Source organism: Andrographis paniculata, unplaced genomic scaffold (genome assembly GCF_009805555.1).
Source record: "Andrographis paniculata isolate CXL003 unplaced genomic scaffold, ASM980555v1 Contig54END, whole genome shotgun sequence".
In the NCBI taxonomy this organism is placed as follows: domain Eukaryota; kingdom Viridiplantae; phylum Streptophyta; class Magnoliopsida; order Lamiales; family Acanthaceae; genus Andrographis; species Andrographis paniculata.
The window spans coordinates 4193961-4219604 of record NW_026137589.1 but is presented as its reverse complement, the minus strand read 5'-3'; the positions used below and the strand labels follow the sequence as shown (position 1 = coordinate 4219604).

Sequence of the window (25644 nt, the reverse complement as noted above, 5' to 3'; positions counted from 1 at the left end):
TATGCTGAAGTTTATCAACACCTACCGTATTTATAGCCAACTAAGGATAAAAGCTTTTGGTAAGAAGTCGACATGGAACTACGCCATCTCCGCATTTATATCCATCTAAAGGAAATAGAATCTGTTGCAAAATCGATATGTGACTAAGCCACACCATAACAATGTGAACTCATTAGTTGATGACTCACTAGAGTGATTCTACAAGCAAATACACTCTTTGGTCCCGTGGTAACAATGCCTAGGGAATTAACAAAGATACATCTAAGCAAAAAAAAAAATTTTATCAAAAAGCAATACAAGTAATTGAAATCCTATATGTTCCGCTACTAAGATTTTTTAGAAAGTTAGGTTGTCTCTTACTTATTATCATCAAGAACAATGTCACGTGATCATTTAATGTTACATACCATACAAGATAAATTTTTGGAAATCAAGTTTGTTGTGTTAACAAATTATCGACCAAAGCACTCCACAATTATATGAAAACCAAAAACAATTATAAAAACAAAGGTAGTCCGCTCACATCTACTCGGTGGCTGCATTTTTTTCATTCTTGACATTCACATAAATGTATTATCATGTATGTATACACACACTTGTATACCTTCAAATATTTTATTTCTTGCAATTCCCCGCAAGTTAGGGGGCTAGAAAAACTTAAACAAAAAAAACTTACCGGATGTTGTCGTAAACTCGGAATTTTGTTAGAAAAACTTGCCAAAGACAAATATATACAACGAATGCTTAGAACATATATAATGTCCATATTTGGTTCATAATAGAACTGTTGCATTCGATCCATGCCCTCTCCCTCTGCCCTCTAATGTTTCATCTACAGCATGAGAATACGTGTTCACCTACAGAAAAATAAATAAATAGATATATCACATAAATTAAATATCACAATGTTTAACATTGTACTTATTGATTAATTTTTCAGAATAAAAAGATTGAGTTTAGACAAATGCAAGTCTAAGGGTGTGTCACTTTGACAAATATTTTAGGATCTCTACTGTTCACTAAAAATTTTACCCTTAAAAATATCAAATCAAATTTTATTTTTTATATTATATTAAAAATCAATTTTACATTCAATATCAATATTTATTTATATCACGTTATAAAACTATTTCAATTCAAAATTTTTACGATTCAGATTCCAACTCAAAATCTAAACCCCAAACAAACACCCTTAAAGAGATTCATTGCAATTTGTGATGGCTACGCCAAACAAGGTAATGCTGATTTTATGATCTCATGCTCTTCGCAGCAATTCATTTTCTTACCAATTTATACAACAAACAAAATTGAAGAGGAATTACCTACACATAAATCCCCAATTAGAAAAACCCTAAAACTCATAATCGCCACAATTGGAGAAGACTCAGAAGGCGAAACAACGACTAGGGTTTGCCACCACAGAATGAATCAAGATTGGAAGAAGCGTAACAGTAGTGCGGCGGAGAACGTCCATCCCTAATTAGGTTTCCATCTGGGCATGGATTATTATTTAAGTTTTTTTTAAAAAAAAAAAAAAATCAAACCCTTGTAAATTAAGAGGGGTGACGGTTTCGATTTCGATCCCGAGTGGATAAAAAAAATATATATATATTTTCTTTGTTGTTGTGCAGTATTTCTCCTGTCTTATAAATGAGTTCTCAAAATATATATATATTTAGTATTTTGATATTATTTTTGTACTTTTTATAACTATATCATTGAATTTTTTATAGAATTGATAATGTAATTTTTTTATTAAAGTAAAATATATATATTGAGTTCGTTTTTAACACTTACATAAATAAATAGTAAGAATAGATTTTAAATAAAGATTTTTTTAGTAAATACTTGTTCCGTTACAATTCCAAATATTATTTTTACCATTTTCGTATATCTTATTCAAAAGTATCACTTTTCTTAGTAAAAAGAAATTATAAATTAATACCAAAACTTTAACTTAAATTACAAATATATCATTACACATACTTAAATTACAATACAAATACGACCTTTGGACCGAGGGAATATATAATAGTAGCACACTTTTGACAAATAGCCTAAGATCGTAAAATTAGAATATTTTTTACAACATATAAGAAGTGATTAACTTTTTTTTATGTAGGAATTTAAAAATTTCTTCAATTCTTCCTTTTCTTTGAGTAAGTGTGGGATAAATCCTGGGTGAACCATAATAGTATGCAAAAAAAAATACTCACTGTGACAAATTCGAAATGGTTAACTTACCTTTACAAGTAACATACCAACTTGACACCCGTTACATGTAAATTTGATAAACCTTACTTTAATTTTTAATTTTTTTATAATGTGGCAAAAGTTACAAACCATTGGTAGGTTCAAACAAGATGCCATTGGCCAGACCCTAAACCCAACTGGATAAATCTTGTATCTTAAAATAAATTTTACATAAAAAAAAAAAACCGAATAACCGAGAAAGAACCAGAAGCCAACAAACAACAAAAGAAAAAATTAACGTGGAAATTTCCCGTGCAAATGCCGGGGATTTTATTAAAAGTAAAATAGAATTACATCGACCATACATACATCCATAATTCTAAAGAAACTTGTGTTTACAAACTCAGGGTGAGTTTATCTACACCCAAATCGCCAATTTCCGATAAACCTTAATAAATATAAATATATATATATAGCCAACCATATATTGGAGCGGCAACTTAGATGATGTCTCCACCTCCGTCATTTTAACATCGTTGCCAGTCTCAATCTGGCAACTGTGTCGCAGCATAACTGCTACAAACACTCTCTTATGGTGGCCTGCCCGGACGAAACAGCCAGCAGCAGAGCAGTGGTCGTACTAAGATCATACAAGTACTTTCGAAATGGGTCGATCTACGGTCTGCAGTGCAAAAGAATCACATTAGTCATTTAAATGAATAATTTAAATAAAATCTCAAATGAAACATTTGTGAACTTACCACACTTTGGCAGGCCAAGAAACCCTTGTTAGAAAGGCTTGCCAAAGATAGAGCCGGCCACTTGCTGTCGTCCAGGATTGTGTTTAGAAAAGCTTGCCAAAGATATGAATACGCGTAAAATGCACATAATAGATCTATAATCGATGCACTCTTGAGAATAACTTTATTTTCAAGAGGCATAATTAATGTCAAATTAATGTGCACGGCGTCATCCATAATCTCCGAAATTTTATGTTCTCCGAAAGCTCTCTCATTGCGCATATAGAGAACATCATAGTGCATCCTCTGTATAAAGAAAATTAGAAAATAGCATTGGCATTAATACGAAAAAAAAAAAAAAAAAAAAAAAATCAAGTTTTTAGATATCATCTCAAGCTTGAGAATAACTATTGTCCTCTTAAGAAAATTACGATACATTTAAAAAAATTAGATCTAAGAATAAAACATTACAAATGTAAGTTTTGCCAAAAGGGAAAACCTCCGATCAAAAACATTATCCAAAAACTATACTAAAACCATACTATGATACAAATAAGCATTAAAAACTACAATCCAGAAAAGTAAACAAAGATAAGCCACTATGAATGGAAGATATATAATTCTAAATTCTAGAGAGTATTTAGAACAAAACAATAATGCAAGCACAAAAGGTTAAAAAATAATGAAAGAAAGAAAATATGCAAAAAGTACATAATTAAAAAAGAAAAGTACCTCTATAATCGCCCAAATGCGCATCCAGCCCACGAAAGCTCTCTTGATCTTGTATGCTTAAGTTTATCGGCACCTGCCGTATATATAGCCAACTAAGGAGAAACACATTTGTTAAGAAGTCGATGTGGAACATGCCACCTCCGCATTTATATCCAACTAAAGGAAAAAGAATTTGTTGCAAATCCGATGTGGGACCATGCCACCTCTGCATTTAAACTCAACCAAAGGAAAAAGAATTTGTTTCAAATCCGATGTGGGACTAACTCACACCATAACAATGTGAACTCGTTAGTTGATGACTAACTAAAATGAATTCTTAGAGCAAACTTCCGTTGTCATGTAGTAAAATTTCCTTGGGAATTAACAATCCTCTTAAGATACACTGGCCAAAGAAGGACTTTTACCAAAATGCGTTTTACGTAATTGAAAATCCTGTATGTTTAGCTACTAAGATTTTTCAGGATGTCGGGTTGTCTCTCACTTATTATCATCAAGAACGATGCCATATGATCATTCAATGTTACATACCATACATGGTAAAATTTTGGAAATCAAGTTAGTTGTGTTAACAAATTATCGAACAGTACGCTCCACAATCACATGAAACCCAAAAAGAATTATAAAAACAAAGGTAGTCCGCTCACATCTACTCGGTGGCTGCATTTTTTTTCATTCACAACATTCACAGAAATGTATTATCATGTATTTATACACACACTTGTATACCTCCATATATTTTATTTCTTGAGATTGCAAGCATAGTTAGTGGCAAGAAAAACCAAAAAATAAAATAAACTTACTGGATGTTGTCGTAAACTGAGAATATTGTTAGAAAAGCTTGCCAAAGACAAATATATGCAATGAATGCTTAGAACATATATAATGTTTGGTTTGTGATGGAACCGATGCATTCGATCCATGCCCTCTTCCCCCGATCTCCAATGTTTCATCGATATTAACATTCGAATCATTCCCGCCTACAGAGAAATAAAATGAATAGATATATCACGGAAAGATCACAATGTTAAATATTTTCTCCCTGTCAATAAAAACCAGTAATAACATGGGAACCTGCAAGTATTGGCCTATGTGTTCAGTACTGATTGATTATCTGGCATAATAAAGATTGAGTTTAGACAAATGCATGCAAGTCTAAGTGATTCATTGCAATTTCTTAAGCTATGCCGAACAAGGTAGTGCTGATTTCATAATTTCATGTTCTTAGCAGCAATTCTTTTCCTCGCCAAATTACACAACAAAATTGAAGACGAATTGCCTAGACATAAATCCACAATTAGAAAAACCCTAGACCTCAGAATCACCAAAATTGGAGAAGGTAGAAAAGGCGACAGGGATTAGGGTTAGCCACTACTCACCGCACGGAATCAAGATTGACAGCAGCAGCAGAGAACGTCCCTCCCTAATTAGGGTTCATCTGGGCGTGGATTATTATTATTATTATTATTATTATTTAGGGCGTGTTTCTTTCAGCCCAGTGAAATTACCCAAACTTGGATTGTTTTGGGTTGTTATATGTCATTTTATTTAAAATAAAAAATTTTATAATACAAATAAATAAAAAAATTATAAATATATATGTAGATATAAAAATACACATTACCATCAAATCAATACAAATAAAAATAAATTTATATAGAATTATACAAATTAATATACATTTATATTATTATATGCATTACCATCAAATCAATACACATCATAACTCTCCAAACCCAACCCAGACTCTGAACACATAAATTAAAACTCACTTTAAAATTCAAATAAAAACCAAACTCAATCTCAAATTTCTCCAAACCCCCCTAAAAAACACACCCTTAACTTTTCCTTTTTTGTTGGCCAATAATAACCAATTTTGCCATTTGTTTTTCTCAACTAAACTAATGTATAATATATTTAAGATAATATATATTATACAAAATAGAGTGGGAAATTAACTTTTTTAGTTTTGCACGAATTTGGATCAACTCAAGGCCGGGGAGAGGGCGCCCGTCCAGGGTCCAATATAAATGAGAGGTTAGTTTGTAACGAAGAGGTCATAGATTTTAATTTAATACTATTTTTTCATCTAAAAATATTAAAAAATAATATTTTTATTTAATTATTTAAATTTTTATTATAAATAAAAAAATATTATTTATATATATTCAAAAGCCCATGTTTTTGTGTTGCCCCTGGCTCCTCCAAAGTGAGGATTGGCCTGGATTATTAGTATTTTTTCTTTCTCTTAGTAAGTATGGATAAATTTCAAACGAACATAATAATATGCAAAAATAAATAAATAAATAAATAAATAATATGATACTCACATGTGATAAATTTAAAATGGTAACCTCAAGTTACAAAAGCAATAGCTGCAAAAGCCACCCACACTTGGTGACTTTGGGTGACAAACTCGATCCAAAAAATATCGGTAAAATTTTGATCGAGAAGTTGGTAACCCTCCATGAATCTTAAAATAAATTTTACATAAAAATAATAATAATAACCACAGAAGAACCAAAAGCAAACAAACAACAAGAGAAAGAATTAACGTGGAAAGTTCCCATGCAAATGCCGGAGATTTTATTATAAGTAAAATTTGAATTACATCGACCAAACATACATTCATAATTCTCGTAACATTTGTTTTTACGAACTCAGGGTGAGTTTATCTACACCCAAAATCACCAATTTTTAATAAACCTTAATATATATTGGAGTGGCAACTTAGATGATGTCCTCCGTCTCCGCCTCTGTTGCGTCGCTTGCGCATCTTGGCCATATACATTCTCGCAACGCTGTTGCGGCATTACTGCTACAAACACTCTCTAATGGTGGCCCAGACGAAACAGCCAACAGCAGAGCAATGGTCATACTATGACCATACAAGCTGTTTGGAATCAAGTTTGTCTACAGTACAAAAGAATCACATTAGTCATTTAAAATTTAAATGAATGGATTTTAAAAAAATCCTGAATTTCCTTTAAAAGATTGCAACATTTGCTAACTTACGACACTTTGGCACGCCAAGAAACCCTTGTTAGAAAGGCTTGCCAAAGATAGAGGCGATCCTGTGCTGTTGTCCAGGGTTGTGTTTAGAAAAACTTGCCAAAGATATCAAATTACTTTTTTTTCAAGAGACATGATTAATATCAAATTAATGTGCACTGCATCATCCATAACCTCCGAAATCTTATGTTCTCCGACTGCTCTCTCATTGCGCATATAAAGAACATCATAGTGCATCCTATGCATAAAGAAAATAAAAAAATAGCATTGGTATTAATAAGAAATAATCAAGTTGTTAGATATCATCTTAAACTTGAGAATATCTACTATCTTCAAGAAAATTATGAACTATTTAAAAAAAGACAAAAAAATTAGATATAATAATACAACATAACAGATGTAATTCAAGCACAAATATAAGTTTTCCGAAGAGGGAAAGTGTCCGATGAAAGATAATGCAACCCGGAACACACAAGGATCAAAAACATTATCCAAAGACAATACTATAATACAAATAACCATTAAAGACTACAATCCAAAGAAACAAACAAAGATAAACCACTATGAATTAAAGATATATAATTCTAAAATCTAGAGAGTATTTACAACAAAACAAAAATGCAAGCACAAAAGGTTAAAACATAATGAAAAAAGAAAGAAAGAAGATACGCAAAAAGTAGATAATTAAGAAAGAAAAATACCTTTAGAATTGCCCAAACGCGCATCCAGTCCACTAAAGCTCTCTGGATTTTGTATGCTTAAGTTTATCAGCACCTACCGTATTTATAGCCAACTAAGGAGAAACACATTTGTTAAAAAGTCGATGTGGGACGATGCTACCTCCACATTTATATCCAACTAAAGAGAAACACATTTGTTAAGAAGTCGATGTGGGACGATGCCACCTCCGCATTTATATCCAACTAAAGGAAAAAGAATTTGTTGCAAATCCGATGTGGGACTAAGCCACAACATAACAATGTGAACTCATTAGTTGATGACTAACTAAAACGAATTCTTAGGGCAAACTTCCATTGTCATGTGGTAACAATGCCTTGGGAATTAACAATCCTCTAAGATACACCTAAGCAAAAAAGGACTTACATCAAAATGCGATTCACGTAATTGAAATTTTTTTGTATGTTTGGCTACTAAGTTTTTTCAGGACGTCAGGTTGTCTCTCATTTATTATCATCAAGAACGATGTCATATGATCATTCAATGTTACATACCATACGTGGTAAAATTTTGGAAATCAAGTTAGTTGTGTTAACAAATTATCGAACAATACACTTGTATACCTCCATATATTTTATTTCTTGAGATTGCAAGCATAGTTAGGGGGCAAGAAAATACAAAAGAAATAAACTTACCGGATGTTGTCGTGAACTGGGAATATTGTTAGAAAAGTTTGCCAAAGACAAATCTATGTAATGAATGCTTAGAACATATATAATGTCCATATTTGGTTCATAATAGAACCTATGCATTCGATCCATGCCCTCTCCCCCAATCTCCGATGTTTCATCAATAGCATGAGCGTATGAACATTCCAATCGTTTCCACCTATAAAATGAATAGATATATCACAAAAAGATCACAATGTTTAACATTTTCTCTTCGTCAATAGAAACCAAGAATAAACGCTATTATCCAGTTTCCGATTAAAAAAAAAAACCTATTATTCAGTTATTTCTTCTTTGCATATGCGTTTGCATTGGAAGATCTAGGGTAATAAGTGCAAGTATTGGCCTTATAATTTCTGTACTGATTGATTATATTTCACAATAACGATTGAGTTTAAACAAATGCAAGCCTAAGATAAAAACTAGTAATGAGTAACTATAAAAAATTTTACATAAATTATGTAATTACCTTTATGTAATTTAGACAAAACCTTTACACATCCATAGATAATATAAAAGCATCTTTACGGCAATAATGCATTCATAAGCACATTACATACTCATTTTATAAAATAAGTCACAATCCTATGAAGACAGCCGCTCACAATCATCAGTAGCCTAGATAATAGCCGATGACTTGAGAGTAGAACTGGGATAGTTGCTGTAAAAATTCTAAGAGAAATTTTTTAGATATATTAATAATGAAATTAGAGGCATATTTATAGGCATTCAGATCTATGGGCATACCTCAATCGTATCGATCTATATGTGTTGCGTTGAATGAGAATGATTAAAACAAGAACCTAACTCAATGCAAGGTGGCATAACAACCTTGACTGTGACGTGTACATACGGCAAAAATAATTGGAAGTATCTATCTCTATGTCACACATTTATTCGGTATTTACTGCCATGTATGCCAAATTTACCCTTTCAATACTCGTAATGAATAAAAACTGAGATCATATGTGCTAGTGAAGCAAGCCTAATTCTTCCAAAATAAGGCCATACAAAAATTTAATACTAAAACATGATAGTTGTGTTTGAATGTCATTGTCTATGTACACATTCATTAAAGCCAAAAGGTTCTAACATAGATCCAATCAAGGAGTCAGTAAGCCTTGCTTGATACAAACGAGCTCATGTTTGAGCAACCTATGTATATGCTCATCATCAACTAGAATTTATAATATATCAAACTTGTTGAATTAACTTATTTGTCTGATAGAATCTGCAGTGTTACCACTAAAATGGTGTTTTCTGATAATAGAAAATCAATGATCAAAACGTCATTTAATCCATCCATATATATTAGCTGTTATTATATGAGAGCCCTTCTATAGTTCCAATCTCCATCAATATTCAAACAATCATTACAATTTCTTACGCTACGCCAAACAGAGTAATACTAATTTCATAATTTCATTTCATATTCTTTGTAGCAATTCCTTCTTTTACCAATTTACATAAAACAAAATTGAAGAGGAATTACCTACACATAAATCCTCAATTGAAAAAACCCTAAAATTCAGAATCGCCAGAATTGGAGAAGACCGAAGAGGCGAAATAGAGATGAGAGTTAGCCACCAGTCAGCGGGCGCACAGAATCAAGATTGGAAGCGCGGCGGAGAACGTGCCTCCCTAATTAGGGTTTCATCTGGGCGCGGTAGCAATTGGGTTAAGAAATCATTGGGCTACTTTACAATTTTGCAGCCCATAATTCTATTTTTTTTATATATAGAGAAAATACTCGAGCATTAATATACATATTTTCATTTATATATATATAAGTAATTATTAATTTTATAACCAATTACAAATATTTTTATTTTTTATTTAATTTAAATTTTCCTATTATTTTTACTAAAATATATATTTATCTTTAACTAAATATTAATATTTTAAATTTAGCGTGCTAAAAGTTTGTATATATATATTAAAAGCGGATGGAAATAGTATTTTTTTTCGTTCTTTCTTTAAATTGGAATTTGTGTTTATTTGATTTTGATTTAAAATTAAATTTTCACTATTTATTTTTATATGAATTTTTATGAAAATATTTTTATTAAATTAAAATATTATTTAAATTAAAAAAAATAAATTAAAGATTCAATTTCAAATTTAAATCAAAGATGATATAATTAAAATTCTTTAATTTTTATTCTTTCTTTTTCAAAAGATAAAATACTCCCATGGTCTCGAAACAAATGACTATAGGATATTTAAAATAATAAAATTTGATTAGTTAATAATATTAATACTATTATTATTTTATTAATAATTATTTTTATATATGAATATTGTTGTTTTTGGTTTTAAATTAAAAATCAATAAATATGATTTAAAAAAATAAAATATATATTTAAATATTTTAAAAATTATATCTTAATAAAATTTTATATAACACAAAATATATATTTATTTATGCTTAATATAAATTAGTTTTATAAAATAAAATAAATTTTAAAGATAAATAAAAATATTTATTTATTAAGGATAAAAATATAAATTAAAGGATTTTCAGTGCACGCAATTAATTAATTTATAGTATTTGTTACGTATGTTGTTGTGAAACAGTAGATTTTAGAAAGTATCAATTAATATTTTTAGTTAGCAAGAAACCTTTGAATTAGCTCACAATTAAATTCTTCAATTTTTATTTATTTTTCATTCAAATAGATACCATATGAATATCATATATCATGTCGAGCTCAATTTCTGAAGTAACAAATCCGATAAAAAAGAATACATGTTGAATAACAGAGAAAGATGATAAGCCAAAAAATAACAAACAAAAGAAATAACGTGGAAAGGTCCCGCACAAATGCCGGGAATTTTATTATAACTTAATATCGACCAAAAAGTCTCAAGGCTACTTCATACATAACCAAACACACCAAATACCCAAAAGAAATCTTAATCGAGCTCGATCAGTTAGTGAAGCAACTTTAGATGAGGCTACTCCACCTCCAATATACGAGTTCAAATATATCAGCCATTTTGAACATTCTTACCGCTCTCTTGGGGGATGTTGGTGCCGCTACAGCAGCTACAAACACCCTTATAATGGTCGCGCAGGTGTGAAGGCATCGCCACAGTCATGCGGACATCTTCCTGCAATACAAAATAATTATATTAGTCGTTAAATAAATGGCTTCGAATAAAATCTCGAATGTCCTTGAATATATTGCAATATTTGTGAACTTACATCTAGGCACGCCAAGGAATCCATGTTAGAAAGGCTTGCCAAAGATAGAGCCGTCCGCATGACACCTGGGACTCAAATTAGAAAAGCTTGCCAAAGATATGAGCACGCGTAAAATGCACATAAGACAACTAAAATCAATGCACTCTCGAGAATTATTGTTTTTTTCAAAAGGCATAATTAGTGTCAATTTTATGTGCACAACGTCATCAATTATCTCCGAAGTTTTATGTCGTCCGAGCGCTCTCTCATTGCGCATACAAAGAACATCATAGTGCATCCTATGCATAAACAAAATAAGAAAATAGCATTAGAATTATACGATTATACAAAAATAATCAAGTTGTTAGATATCAGGTTAAGCTTGAAATAGATACAATAATAAAACATAATAGAAATAGTTAAGAGCAAAAATATAAGTTTTTGCTAAAAACATTTTTGCAAAGAGGGAAAGCCTCGAATGAAACCAAAACAAGCAAAGGAGCAAAAACATTATCCAAAAACTATACTAAGATAAAAATAAACATTAAAAACTACAATCCAGATAAACTAACGAATATAAGCCACTATGTATAGAAAATATATAATCCTAGAGTATAAAGCGTATTTAGAACAAAATAACAATGCAAGGACAAACAGTATAAAAATAATGAAAGAAAGAAAGAAAATGCACAAAAAAGTACATAATTAAGGAAGAAAGTACCTTTAGAATTGCCCAAAAACGCATACAGACGACGAAAGCTCTTCTGTTTTGTGTGCTTAAACTTATCAACACCTGCTATATTTATAGCCAATTAAGGAAAAGAGCATTTGTTAAGAATCCGATGTGGGACTAAGCACCACCTCCGTATTTATATCCATTAAAGGAAATAGACTTTGTTGAAAATCCGATGTGGGACTACGCTACACCATAACAATGCGACCCGTTAGTTGGTGATTAACTAGAATAAAATCTTAGAGCAATTTATGGTCATGCGGTAACAATTACTCTGGTTAACAAGTCTGGACCCAAACCACAAAAACTATTTTAGGCAATTAAAGTTCACTTCCGAAATAGATCATTTTTCGAGTCATAGTTTAGAAACTCACAATGTGGCTTTGCCTGGCTTGAGTTGATTAACTGTTGTAATCTTCTGTCTTCCTATGACATTCTTTCTTCACCTCCGTTTGCATTCCTGAGCGAATCCTTGGGCGGAGGTAGTTCATCTGGGTCATAAATGATGTCCAAATTTAGCAAGTGAACAATTTTTCATATCGCCATACAAGGTGCTCAAATTGTCAACTGTGAATAAAAATATGGGCTAAAACATCTCATGTCCGAAGTCCCACACTTTCAAGCTCCTGAATACGATTTCTTAAGATTACACGCATAGTTAGGGGCAAGAAATAATAGAAAAACTTAACAAAACTAACCGGATGTTATCAAACACTGTGGATATTGTTAGAAAAGCTTGCCAAAGAGAAATATATGCAATGAATGCATAGGACAAAAATGTTCTCCATATTTGGTTCATAATAGGCTTCGCTTCATTCAATCGGCGCCCTCTCCCTCTAACCTCCAATGCTTCATCAACAGTATGAAAGTACTGACATTACAATTGTTTCTCCCTACAGAAAAATAAAATAAATTGATATATCACAGAAAGATCACAATGTTTAAAATATCTTCTTTGTGAATAGAAGGTCTAGGGCAGCACATGCAAGTATGAGGTAAAACCAGTACAGAGTAACTATAAAATTTACACATTATAATTAATTTTATGTAATATAACACCTTAACACTTCCATTGATAATATAAAGCATCTTCACGGCAAGAATGCATTCATAAGCACATTACTCATTTAATAAAATAAGTCACAAAAGACAGCCGCTCACAATCATCAGTAGCCTAGAAAATGGCTGATGATTTTAGAGTAAATCCGGGATATCATTTACTGCCATATGTGTCAAATTACGTTCTAGATTATTATTATCTTTTCAATACTTGAAACTAATAAAAAATGAGATCATATTTGCTAGTGAAGCGGAGCCTAATTCTTAAAAAATAAGGCCATACGGAACTCTAATTCTAAACATCATAGTTGTGTTTTATTAGTTTATATGGTAAAATTAAGCAACCAAGTAATTTAGTTAACAAAGTATCTACCAATGCACTCTCAATCCTTCAAACTAAAACTTAACTACAGGAAAAGCAGGGTTCAGTTTAATAAAACTGTTTCGAGATTGCACTCTCATACTCAATACCATAGCCAAAAAATGTGTCTACATGTTCTCATGTGTCTGGAAATGTAACTGACAGCAATGTGATGTGATTTGGCCCTCAAAACAACCAAAACATGCACCCAAATTCATCCTCAATGAGCCCATACTATAATTTTTAACATTTATATGAAAGAATCAAGTTATATTAATCATACACACAAAGAAGAACTAATATATACATACATTTATATATAACACAATGATACTACTTACAAGGTACCATATACCCAATCACCAAATGAGTCTATCCCTGTGAAAACATAAACAGCAAAAACCAATAAGGTGTAACAGTGCTCAACATTGAAGGTGAACCTGTGTCACTTCAAAATTTATAAAAGCTCCTGAAAATTGATTCATGGAAAGGGTTCAAAAATATGGGTTTCTCCATCACCACACAAGGAATCACTACAAAACATGTTAAACTAACCAAACAAACAAAGAGAGAATTGATTTCATTATACCTTCGTGCCCTGGTCGAATCACCAGTGAATCCGTTAGTTGGAAAGGTGAGGAGCAATTATGCCCAGCGAAATTCCATAGCTACGAGGAATTTCTTTAGCTATTAGAAAATCAAAAACAAGAAACTGCACGCACATGAATTCGTATAAAAACAGCACTGGAGTTCAAATGCAGAAACCGAATAAATCGAATGTCAGCGAAACAGCAATCGGATTAGAGACCAGAAGGAGCGCTCTGTGCAAATAGGGAGTGCCGGAATTATATTTTACGGAACAAAATCGCAGCATCATCGGAAGCACGGTATCCACCGGCGCCGGCTACTCCCTTCGCCGGAATGAGGAGATAAATGATAATACTGGTAAGGCGACTTGATTCTAATTTTTAAATTTTCTAATTTCAGTGATTAATTAAAAAGAAAGACTAAATAATAAGTCAAAATTTTGGATAAATTTTTAATAACAGCAGCATATAATACTCCCTTCTACAATATTTCTAGTTTGGGATGTAAAATTACAAATTAATTATTTTATTAAATATTCTATTTTTTTATAAATATATTTACTTTATATTATATTATTATTTTTATAAAAAAATAAAAATAAATATAAAAATGTCATTGGACTGCTTTCTTTTTGCTGTAATTAAAATACTTATTTAAAATAAAATATTATTAATATAATAGTATTTTTTTATAAAATTTTTTTAATTTCTTTTTAAGCTTCAAAATTATTGTATAGAAAATATATTTTTAACATTCATTATTTATATTTTAATTTTTTTATTTAAAAGTAATATATAAATTAAAAATAAAATTATTTAATATTAAATTTTATTTAATAATTTAGTATAATTAAAAATTAAATTTTTAAATTTAATATCTTAATTATAATTTTAAGTTTTCAAGTAATAATATATAAATTTAAAAAATAATAATATTTAATTAATTTTTATATTATATGAGTATTATAATATTATATTTATTAGATATATTTTATAATATTAGTGTATTTATTTTTATAATTGAATTAGATATATGTTAGAATATTAATTTATTTATTTTTTATTTGAATAGTAGTGTTGATATTTTTAAAATAAAATTAATATATACGATTAAAAAATAGAATATATATTATAAATTTTATATTTCAGTAAAATTATAAAATATGGATACTATTTTTTAAGGAAAAAAAATTATATAATACAATTAAATAGAAAAGGTTATTTATTTATAATTAATATACAATATTTCTTTAAAAAAGTTATATAGAAAGTTTTAAGTGGAAATAAAAATAATTCTTCATTGAAGAAGAAAAGAATAAATTTCTTTTGAATAAATTCGATATTAAAAATTTAATTAAATTAATTTAAGAGATATATAAAAAATAATGAAATTTTGTGTAGGCTCTGCATGTAAGATTTTATAATTTTAATTAAGTTTTATATTTATTAAATATGTCAAATAAATTTACTAAAAATGTATTCCCTCCGTTCTATAGAATTGAACCCTTTGATTAGGGATGTTGTATTTAAGGTAAAAATGTTTAATTAGTTAATAATAATTAATTTTGATTTTATTATATCATTTTTTGTATAATTAATAATATTTATAGTTTTAAAGTAAATTTAATATATATAATTAAAAATTTAAAATATATATTTAAATATTTAAAAATTATATAGCAATTAAAAAATATATGTAATATGGATATCATTTTGTAGAGAATAAAATCTTCTATAATACAAGTAAATAAAAAAAAAATTATTTATTTATAATTAACATAAATCAATTTGATAAAAGATATGTAATTTTAAATATAGATAAAAAAAATTGTATGAGAGAATTAGAAATAAAGAGATTTTGAGTGGGTCTACGTCATTTACGATGTTGTATGTTATGTAGTCAATTAAGTTGATTTATATTTGTGAAATATATTTTGGTTTAATAATTTTTACCAAAATAGAAAAGTATCAATTATTATGGGACAAACAAAAATAAAAATAGTGTTAATTGTGGTGGGATAGAGTGAGTATCAAGTAAAGTGAGGTGACCAAAAAAATTATATCAATAGAATTGACATTGAGAAAATATAATATTTATATATATATATATTGTTGTAATATTAATATAAAATTAACCAATAGAATATTAATTATTTCTACCGCTAATCACACTGATATGATGATATATATAATTGTATATATTTATACAAGGTATAAGTATTATATTATTAATAAGTAATTATATATATTATAATATATATATATATATGTATGATGTTGGAAGATAAATGCTAAGAGAGAGAATGAGTAAGAGAACATGAGAATTAATTCATCGATTCCTCGCACATGTACATATATTTATAGGCGTAGGTCTGCCACAAGAATGGTACAACAGCATCCACATATCCTTGACGTGTGTACTACATAATGTATATGTAGACATTACGTTTACAATATATATATATAGGTTTGTTTGTTTAATATTTAAATTTGATTTTTTTTATTATTATTATTATTTTTTTTTTTGGCGACGTGTGAAAACTTGTGTCATTTGATTTAAAAATATTTTGTGTAATACTATAAAATATAAATATCATAAAAAAAAAATAAAAATTAATTAATGAACAAAGTTTACATATTTAAAGAAAAGATAAACCTAGGTTACCTGCACGCTGCTTTTATTTATATATAATTGAAGGAATTAAAATTAGACGTGTTATGAAAAAGATTTCTTTAAAAAAATAAAAAGAGTAACTAGATATTATATATATAGAAAGAGAGCAAATGACTTATTTAATTATGATACCATATTAAAGATAAATAAAATGAAATTAATTAATAATGATGAATTATGATATTATATATTATATTTTATATGAGTGTTTTAATTCTTAATAATTTGAAGTAATATGTCCTCCTTTCTGTTGGAAGGGTGGTGTTTGTTTTTTGTATATAGATTTTTTAATATTATTATTATATTGGATTGTAGTAAAAAAAAACGAAAATATCCTTATTAGTATGGTGTAATATAAAAGTAATGGCATTTGTGTAATATATTGTAAGTTGAATGATTATTTATTATGTTAAGTAGGTAATACAATTACTAAATTAGGAAAGGATAACCTTGTTTTAGGACGGACGAAAATAGAAAATTGTAACCTTTCAATGGGACGGTGGAAGTAATTAATATATATATTATATATTATATTACACAAATATCATTATTTTTATATTACACAATACTAATAGAAACAATTTTATCTTTTTCATTACAACTTATTATAATACTAATATTTAAAAATTTATATGCAAAAGTAATCCACAAGCTTGCCCGGAAACTAAAACTTTCAACAGAGGGAGTATATGAGTATATGATCATATAATGTGGACCATATTAATTTGGTATTTGTCAATTCATTGTTGGCCGACAGACTGTCACCTTTTATTTTATTTTTTTTAATCATTAACAACGATTTTATTATTATTATTATTTAATAGTAGAATTTTCTTGTTTACACAATTTAATTTGTTCTTAAATATTTATGTCAATAATATAAAATATAATTAAATTAAATATTAACTTTTTTTAGAAATAAGAATACAAAGTTTATTGACTTTTTAACTTTTATAAAAAAAAATTTATAATTTATTATTATTTTTTAGAATAACAATTGAAACATTTTGTTTGAGATTCATTCGTTATTTTATTTATTTGACACTATTTATTTTTTAAAATATATTAAATCAAATATTTTTTTTCACAAAATATCAAATAAAATATTAATTTTTATTTTTTTCAAATTTTCAAAAACATCTTTCTAAACAAACCCAATTGTTTTTCTGAATTAAAAGTTTATTGCTTCAGGTTTTTAACATATTGTTTAATTAGATGAATAAACGTTATGCTGACTCAGCTAATCATTAGGGTGTGTTCGTTGGTAGGATTTTGTCAAAATTTTACTATTTATTCAAAAAAAATTTTCAAAAATATCAAATTAAACATCTATTTTTTATTTTTTATATTATACTAAAAATCAATTTTACATTCAAAACATCACATCAATACCTATTTATATAACAACATATAACTATTCAAATTCAAAATTTTTACTATTCAAATCTCACTCCAAAATCCAAAATCCAAAATCCAAACCCCAAACAAACACATCCAATTTCATGTGCCAAATCTCATCATTAATGTCATAAATATATATATTTAGATATATATATTTATAATTAAAAATAATAGTCGTATCTTTCTAGAATCGCTTGAAATAAAACAACAATTCCACGCTTTTACTCCTTTCGGTCTAGTTAATTATTTATTTATTTTAATTGAAATACGGAGTTTTAAATATTATATAATTAATAAATAATTAAAATTTGTATCAATAAAAATAATTATAATATAATATAAATAATTATAAATAAATATTTTAATTTAAAAAATTATAAATTTAAATTTTAAAATACGATTAAAATATATAATTATATTTTCAAAAAAGAAAAAACGACAGTTTATGTGAAACGAACGGATATGAAAAAAATAGACAAATTAAGTGGGACAGAATGAGTAATACACTATGATTGTTTTAACGACAAATCACTCAACTTTAATTCGATATGTTTATTATTACGTCGGATTCGTATTAATTCAATATAAGTTAGAAATTTTTACACAAATTCAATTATTTTGTGTTGGATGTATATTTTTTCATCTTATATTAGTTTTGTCTATTATAGTGTAATATAAATATAGTGAATTAGCTTGAATTAATACTAATTTATTATAATCGGATTGTCGTCTCATTCGAGTTGAGAACATCAACCATTATTCAACTCTGTTGTTACATATTCAAGATCAATATGTCATATATATATACAAGAAACACACGAATTAAACCAAAGAACATAAAGAATCTTTTATTAAACGAAAGCAAATGCTCGGACTTAGGTTACCCAATATAAAATCAATCCTAACACACACTGTAATGCACAATAACAACCCAAACACAACCGACATTCACGGAAACGCAACAAACATGCGAACCAGACCACGATCTAATGAAAACACAAACGATTTAAGCTTAACCCTTCACAACAGACAATCTAATCAATACACTGTAAATGAATGCTCGAAATCGTAAATCGAACCGAGGAACAACCTCAGCACAGGCTGCTTATCAAGGAGCTCAGTCAAACCAGTCGAATCACCGGACAGATCACCGGAGAGGACTCAAGGAAGATCGCAGGAAACCGTCGTCGCGATTAGGGCTTCTAGAGAGAAGATTTGAGAGTCGGGGAGAGAGAATATGCAAAAGTGAGTGAGAGTCTGGGTATATCTCTAAAACCGGGCCCCCCTGCCCCTTTATATATAAGCCACTGAACCGGATCGGGTTCGGTTCAGCTGTGGACCGCCGGTTTCACAGAAGACCGGATCTAGTTCGGGTTACAGGATCCGGATTTCGGATTGTGCGGGTTTGTGCATTATCGGCCTCACTTGTCATTAGTCAAAAATAACTCCACAAACTCATTTATTAATCTATAAAGTTCGTGTTGATTTGTATACATAATTAAATTAAAAATTTAAACTCAAATTCAATTATCGTGTATCTGAGTTAGTTTTTTTTTATGGTTGAACATACTTTAATATTTCTATCAAATTTGGAAACAATAATTTTGTTTCTAAAAATAGTCATTGTGATTTGTAGTCCCCACTTTACAACAAATATCTTCACATTTCTATTATATTTATACAATATTACTATAATTTTAGTAAAATTATTTTTAATTCTTTACTTTATATCCATTTGTAGAAACAAATACTTCTTCCGTCCCATATACAGTGTCTTGTCTTGTATACTGTAGATGCAATATTTTAGAAGGGGTGTAATTAGTCAATAATTAAGAATATAATTAGTGAGAGAATAATTATTCTATAATACAAATAATTATAAATTAAGATTAAGATAACTAATTAGTTTAATTAAAATTAAAAAAATAAATTAAAAAGTTTAAAATGAGATTAAAGTGTGTAATCATTTTCAAAAAAAAGAAAGTGACATGGAATGTGAGACGGATAGAAACGTCAACGTGGTCATGGTATGTGGGACGGATGGAGTAAATTTTTTGTATTGGAACATAAGGGGAGTAATATTTTTGTGAATTTTTCAAGTTTTTACTATAAAAGAATACATTTTTTTTCTCATCACATAATCTAAAATTAAATATAATTTAATTAAAATAAAATAAAATAAAAAATTGAATTTATATCATTATACTACATGATTATCTTTTTATATAGAATATTATATTATAATGATTCCTATATGATGGAAATAAAGATTTACACACTGTTCTTTTATTATTGTTATAATTTTTAAAAATATTATAGATAAAAAAAATATTAATATAAATTGTACTATATGTTTATATCTATAACTATTTAATATAATTTTTAAAACTAATAATAGAAATTTATATACTAAAAAAAATGAAATAAAAATTATTATTTTCTCTGTCATTTAAATTTATATTTATTTTGTTTATTGTCATCGAAATATATTTTTATTTTTTTTTAAGTAAAAGATTATTTTATTTTTATACTATTTTTTATTATAAAAAAATTAATAATTAATAATTATTTTTATTAAAATTTATATCCGATCAAATGAGCACGCGTTTACAGGACGGAGGAGGGAGTATTACGTAATAAAATAACGCATTTCTAAAGCAACTCAAGTCAAGTCAAGCTTTAACTGGTGCATTAATTCAATTACTTGCGTGCAACGTATCCCAATTTAGACTTTCAAGATTTGTTTGGTATTGATTTAAATTTAAAATTTTTATTAAATAATATTTATTATTATTATTATTATTTTCTAAAATATCCTTTACGTTCTACGTCATTTATGGACTTTTTATATTTTGATTCATTCAATACAATTTGTTATTTATTTGAAATATAATTATATATTCTAATTATATTATAAAATTTAATTTTTTTTTATTTTAATAAAATTATTTAATTATTTTAATTTTAATTTTGTTGATACAAATTTTTAACAATAAAAAGTAAAATTTGAAAATAAAAATTATTTTTTCAAATTTGATTAAATAAATATATGAGATTAAGAATTTCTATACAAAATAAAAATTTTAAAAAAATACTACAGACGGTAAAAGTAAAGAAATTCACATGTCGATTGAAGATCCATTTTTTAGGTTATGAAAATACCTATTTAAAACCCCATGTCAACCGCCCAAATGTAGTTATCAGATCGTGCATTCGTATCCGATTGTCATTTGTAATTTCTTCCAACCGCTTTGAAACCGCTTTTCATCCTACCTGCGCATCCATTGCTTCTTCTCCCTTAGCTCGTCTTTCATTTGTTCGACCTCCGCATCGGTCGCCTTATCTTTCTTCGTCCAACATTTCTTTGTCCAACCTCCGCATCGGCCGCCTTATTCGTCCGCCTCATTATATTACTTTTTATTACAAATTCATTAAATGTCATATATATGGATGAAGAGAAAGTATAATAAATATTTATAATTATTTAAAACAAAAATATTATTCTCTCAGTTTCAGATATTATGGGCTTATTACTAGAATGTATGATAATTACGTGAAATATAATTAATAAATAATTAAAAAATATATTAGTAAAAATAATTATATATTAAAATAAAATAAATAAATTTTTTAAAATGCGATTAAAATAAATAATTATATTTTTATACAAAAGACTAGTTATGTTGACGGACCAAAATAAAAAATAAAGACAAAAAATTAAATAAAATAATTAAAGAAAGCGTTTTAATTTCTTTAATTATAAAATAATAATAATAATAACAAATAAAAAATCAAATCTAAAACTATTTAATTTATATAAAGTCCATAGAAAATGAACAGAGCACAAGCTCGAGCAACAATGGCGGACTGTGGAGAGGAAGAAAGGATCCCCCACTGTTTAGTGCTCCCATTCTCCCTTCAAGGTCACGTCAATCCTATGCTCCAATTCTCCAGGCGTCTCAGATCCAAAGGACTTCGAATCACCTTCGTCGTCTACAAATCATTCCTCAAAACCCTACACGATTCCGCCGCCGCCTCTTCCTTCGAATTTCCGGTGGAGCCAATCACCGACGGATTCGACGACGGCGTGGACTACAAAAGTGTTTCCAAGGAGATCGCCGAACACGCCTGGAAAACCTCGTCGGAGTCGCTGGAGCACCTGCTGAAGAAGCTTCGGAGCTCCGGCGCCGGCGCCGACTGTGTCATCTACGACTCCTTCTGCTATTGGGTGCCCTACGTCGCGAAGGCCGCCGCCGTCACGGCGGCGGCGTTTTTCACGCAGTCTAATTCGGTAAACGCAATTTATTTCAGTGCTCACAATCGCGAGCTGAAGCTCCCGATCTCCGATCAAGAGATTCGAATTTCCGGCGGACTGCCGGTGATGACGCCGGCGGATCTGCCGTCGTTCGTACAAAATTATCCATCGGAACCGTTGAAGCTCGAGATCATGACAAAGCAATTCTCCAATGTCGATATGGTCGACTGGATGTTCGTCAATACGTTCTACGAATTGGAGCGCGAGGTCAGTGATTGGATGGGGAAGATGACGCCAACGAGGCCGATCGGGCCGACGGTACCGTCGGCGTACACCGACGGGAGAATCTCCGGCGACAGGGAGTACGGTCTGAGCGCATTTAAGGCGGTTACCGACGAGTGTACGGACTGGCTGGACCAAAACGACGTCGGATCGGTTGTATACGTGTCGTTTGGGAGCTTCGCGCGGCCGGAATCGGAGCAAATCGGAGAAATCGCCGCCGCACTGAAGCGAATTCCGGCAAGATTCCTGTGGGTGGTTAGGGCGTCGGAGGAATCGAAGCTTCCCCGGAGTTACAGAGAGGAGACGTCGGAGAAAGGTCTCATCGTGCGGTGGTGCAATCAGCTGGAGGTTCTGTCACACGCGGCGGTGGGGTGCTTCGTGACGCACTGCGGCTGGAACTCGACGCTGGAGGCGATCTGCTCCGGCGTGCCGGCGGTGGCGCTGCCGCAGTGGAGCGACCAGTTCACGAACGCCAAATTGGTGGCGGATGTGTGGGGGACGGGGGTCAGAGCGGCGGCGGACGGGGGAGGACTCGTCGGAGAAGAAGAAATTTTTCGGTGCATTAAGCATGTGATGGAAGGGGCGGCGGCGGCGGAGATCAGAAGGAGGTCGCAGAAATGGCGGAAGGCGGCGAGGGAGGCGGTGGACGACGGCGGGAGTTCCGATAAGAACATTCAAGAATTTGTAGCTGCACTCATTAATGGGTCCATAAATTAATTATTACTCATGCCATATGTTTGCATAATTTGCCACGTTTGCGGGGGGGACTCCGTTTATTAAATAATTAATTGCAAAAAAATAAATTTTAGTTTTAATATAAAAAATTTATTAATTTTAATTACATTATAAATCATTTCAAACAAGTTTGGTCTAATTATAAATAATTTCATTAATTTTGGTTCAATTTGTTAAAAAATTAACGAAAATTATTAACGTGGACATGAATGTAACATGGCAGTTGATCCGAAAATTACTCGATCATATACAATTATATATGATCATGCTATGTACCTCTCTGTTTTGATCTAAAATTTTATTTTTTTGTTATTTCTTTTAAAAAAATATATTTTGAATTTAAAGTAGGCAAATATAGTTAAAATAGATAAAATTAATAGTAATAATAATAGTAGAATATTTTATCAATTTTAATTTAAATATAAAAATTTATATAGTATGTTTTTTTGAAAAATTTTGTTAAAATTATACTATTTAGCAAAAAAAAATTAAAATTAAAATTATTTACTTACACAACTATTTTTTATTTTTTTATATTATAGTATTAAAAATTTCTCTTCCAAAAGTAGAATATTTTCTGGTAAATAGTACGATTTTAACAATAAATTTTTATTGTATTGCGATTGATAACTTAAAATGCAATAAATTCGGGACTGAAAATATAGCAAAAGTAAACTTTGAAAAATAGAAAGAAAAACAATAGAAATATAAATGGTGATTAGTTTCAGGTAGGAAATACATGAGGGCATTAAATCGTGCTGTCGATTGTGTTTTTTTTTTTTTTTTATCCAAAAATGCACGCTAAGTAAATTCCTAACTAAATCTAATACTCTGCAAATCAAATTCAACGAAAAAGTCACACTAAACAAACCATATATTACAGGCGACCTGAGGCGTCCGGAGTGCTGCCAATTATTTTCTTTTAACGTGAATTTGTTTTATGTTATAGTTCAAAAAAAAAAAAAAAGGTAAACTGTTTTTTTAGTCCCATAACTGGACTCCATCATTTTAGTCCCGTAAGTGGACCATGTCGCAAACTAGTCCCATAAGTGAAAAATTTTCGCTGTTTTAGTCCTCCGGCGCCGGAGATGTCCGTGTGGCTCGCCGGAGGTGACGTGTCCATCAGGTGTCCCACAAGGTCAGCGACACCTTCCGGAGGACTAAAACAGCGAAAATTTTTCACTTGTGGAACTAGTTTGCCAGATGCTCCACTTACAGAACTAAAATGATAAAAAAAAAATTATGTAATGTATAAATATTATATAAATAATATAAAAAATAATAAATATATAAAGTATGTTAATTTTTTTTTAAAAGTACATTAAAAAATTTTGGGTAAACAAATAAAACAATGTTTAGTAGCTTAGCATTTTAGGTCATTTTCAATTTATCAATTTCATTTATCAAGTTTTAACTTCGAATATGCAGTTGTTATAGTCATTTTATTTCAATCATAATTTCATTTTTCACTATTATTTTTCAATATTTAATTTTTCCTATTAATTTAAACAATCTTTTATTTTGATAATTTAAAATAATTTATTTTAAAAACTAGAAAAAAATAAATTTTAAAATTGAAAGAAAAAAAAAAAAGAAAAAAAGAAGCAATACCAACATAAAAAAATGACGCACAATTTGGCGTTTCAACCACGTCAAATTTACCAACAAAGAGTCGTAGATGATGCAGACGGCGCCGGCGCCGGAGCTCCGGAGGTTCTTCAGCAGGTTCTCCAGCGACTCCGACGAGGTTTTCCAGGCGCGTTCGAAGATCTCCTTGGTAAGAATTTCTCTATCGATGCCGTCGGTGATTGACTCCACCGGAAATTCGAAGGAAGAGGCGGCGGTGGAATCGATTAGGGTTTTGAGGAATGATTTGTAGACGACGAAGGTGATTCGAAGTCCTTTGGCTTTAAGACGCCTGGCGAATTGGAGCATAAGATTTACGAGACCTTGAAGGGAGAATGTGAGCACTAAACAATGGGGGATCCTTTCATCCTCTCTGCAGTCCGCCATTGTTGCTCGAGCTTGAGCTCTGTTGATTGCCTAATGACTGACATCAGCTATAAATTTATAGTGTTAGGTTTTAAAGTTTTAAGCATGTGATTAATGCTTACAAAATTTATTCAGGTAATTATTTAAATATTTAATAAAGTATAATAATTCACTTTAAAAGTTTTAAGGATTCAATACACTTGCCATAAATTATTTTTAAAAATAGACTATAATAATAAGTTTGACAAGACTTGTATAGATAAGAATTTTTAAATTAAAATTTGTTTAATTATTATAA

At 29.7% G+C, this 25644-nt stretch overlaps 3 protein-coding genes and 1 long non-coding RNA gene across 11 annotated transcripts; 1 reads left to right on the top strand and 3 right to left on the bottom strand.

Annotated features, from left to right (window-relative positions):
• Window positions 1–18: 18 nt before the first annotated feature.
• On the bottom strand, window positions 19–9769 carry LOC127255821 (uncharacterized). Of its 7 annotated transcripts, none has more exons than XR_007839721.1 (5): window positions 9573–9769; window positions 8048–8240; window positions 7376–7758; window positions 6678–6912; window positions 6223–6575 (listed from the first exon to the last, which is right to left on the bottom strand). XR_007839721.1 is itself a non-coding variant. In XM_051281568.1 (4 exons), exons 1-4 carry the CDS (start codon window positions 9578–9580, stop codon window positions 6393–6395), a joined length of 426 nt encoding a protein of 141 aa, XP_051137525.1. In that variant the 5' UTR covers window positions 9581–9769; the 3' UTR covers window positions 6223–6392. The 7 variants fall into 7 exon arrangements, 2 of the variants coding, with proteins under 2 accessions (XP_051137525.1, XP_051137526.1); XR_007839722.1 differs by having other exon boundaries at window positions 7376–7417; window positions 9573–9766; XR_007839720.1 differs by having other exon boundaries at window positions 7376–7467; window positions 9573–9762.
• LOC127255822 (uncharacterized) lies at window positions 2499–5161 on the bottom strand. Its single transcript, XM_051281572.1, has 4 exons — window positions 5042–5161; window positions 3666–4642; window positions 2955–3239; window positions 2499–2875 (listed from the first exon to the last, which is right to left on the bottom strand). The coding sequence occupies exons 2-4, from the start codon at window positions 3687–3689 to the stop codon at window positions 2840–2842; spliced, it is 345 nt and encodes a 114-aa protein (XP_051137529.1). The 5' UTR covers window positions 3690–4642; window positions 5042–5161; the 3' UTR covers window positions 2499–2839.
• A 1112-nt stretch (window positions 9770–10881) lies between the features above and the next one.
• LOC127255823 (uncharacterized) lies at window positions 10882–14395 on the bottom strand. 2 transcript variants are annotated; one of them, XR_007839726.1, is made up of 6 exons: window positions 14010–14395; window positions 12699–12893; window positions 12375–12491; window positions 11989–12063; window positions 11289–11566; window positions 10882–11194 (listed from the first exon to the last, which is right to left on the bottom strand). It is a non-coding gene; the product is annotated as an uncharacterized LOC127255823 (long non-coding RNA). The 2 variants fall into 2 exon arrangements; XR_007839725.1 differs by having other exon boundaries at window positions 11989–12060; window positions 14010–14394.
• Window positions 14396–21899: 7504 nt separating this feature from the next.
• On the top strand, window positions 21900–23457 carry LOC127255945 (mogroside IE synthase-like). The gene has a single exon (XM_051281744.1). The coding sequence runs from the start codon at window positions 21915–21917 to the stop codon at window positions 23334–23336; it is 1422 nt and encodes a 473-aa protein (XP_051137701.1). The 5' UTR covers window positions 21900–21914; the 3' UTR covers window positions 23337–23457.
• The last annotated feature ends 2187 nt before the right edge of the window (window positions 23458–25644 follow it).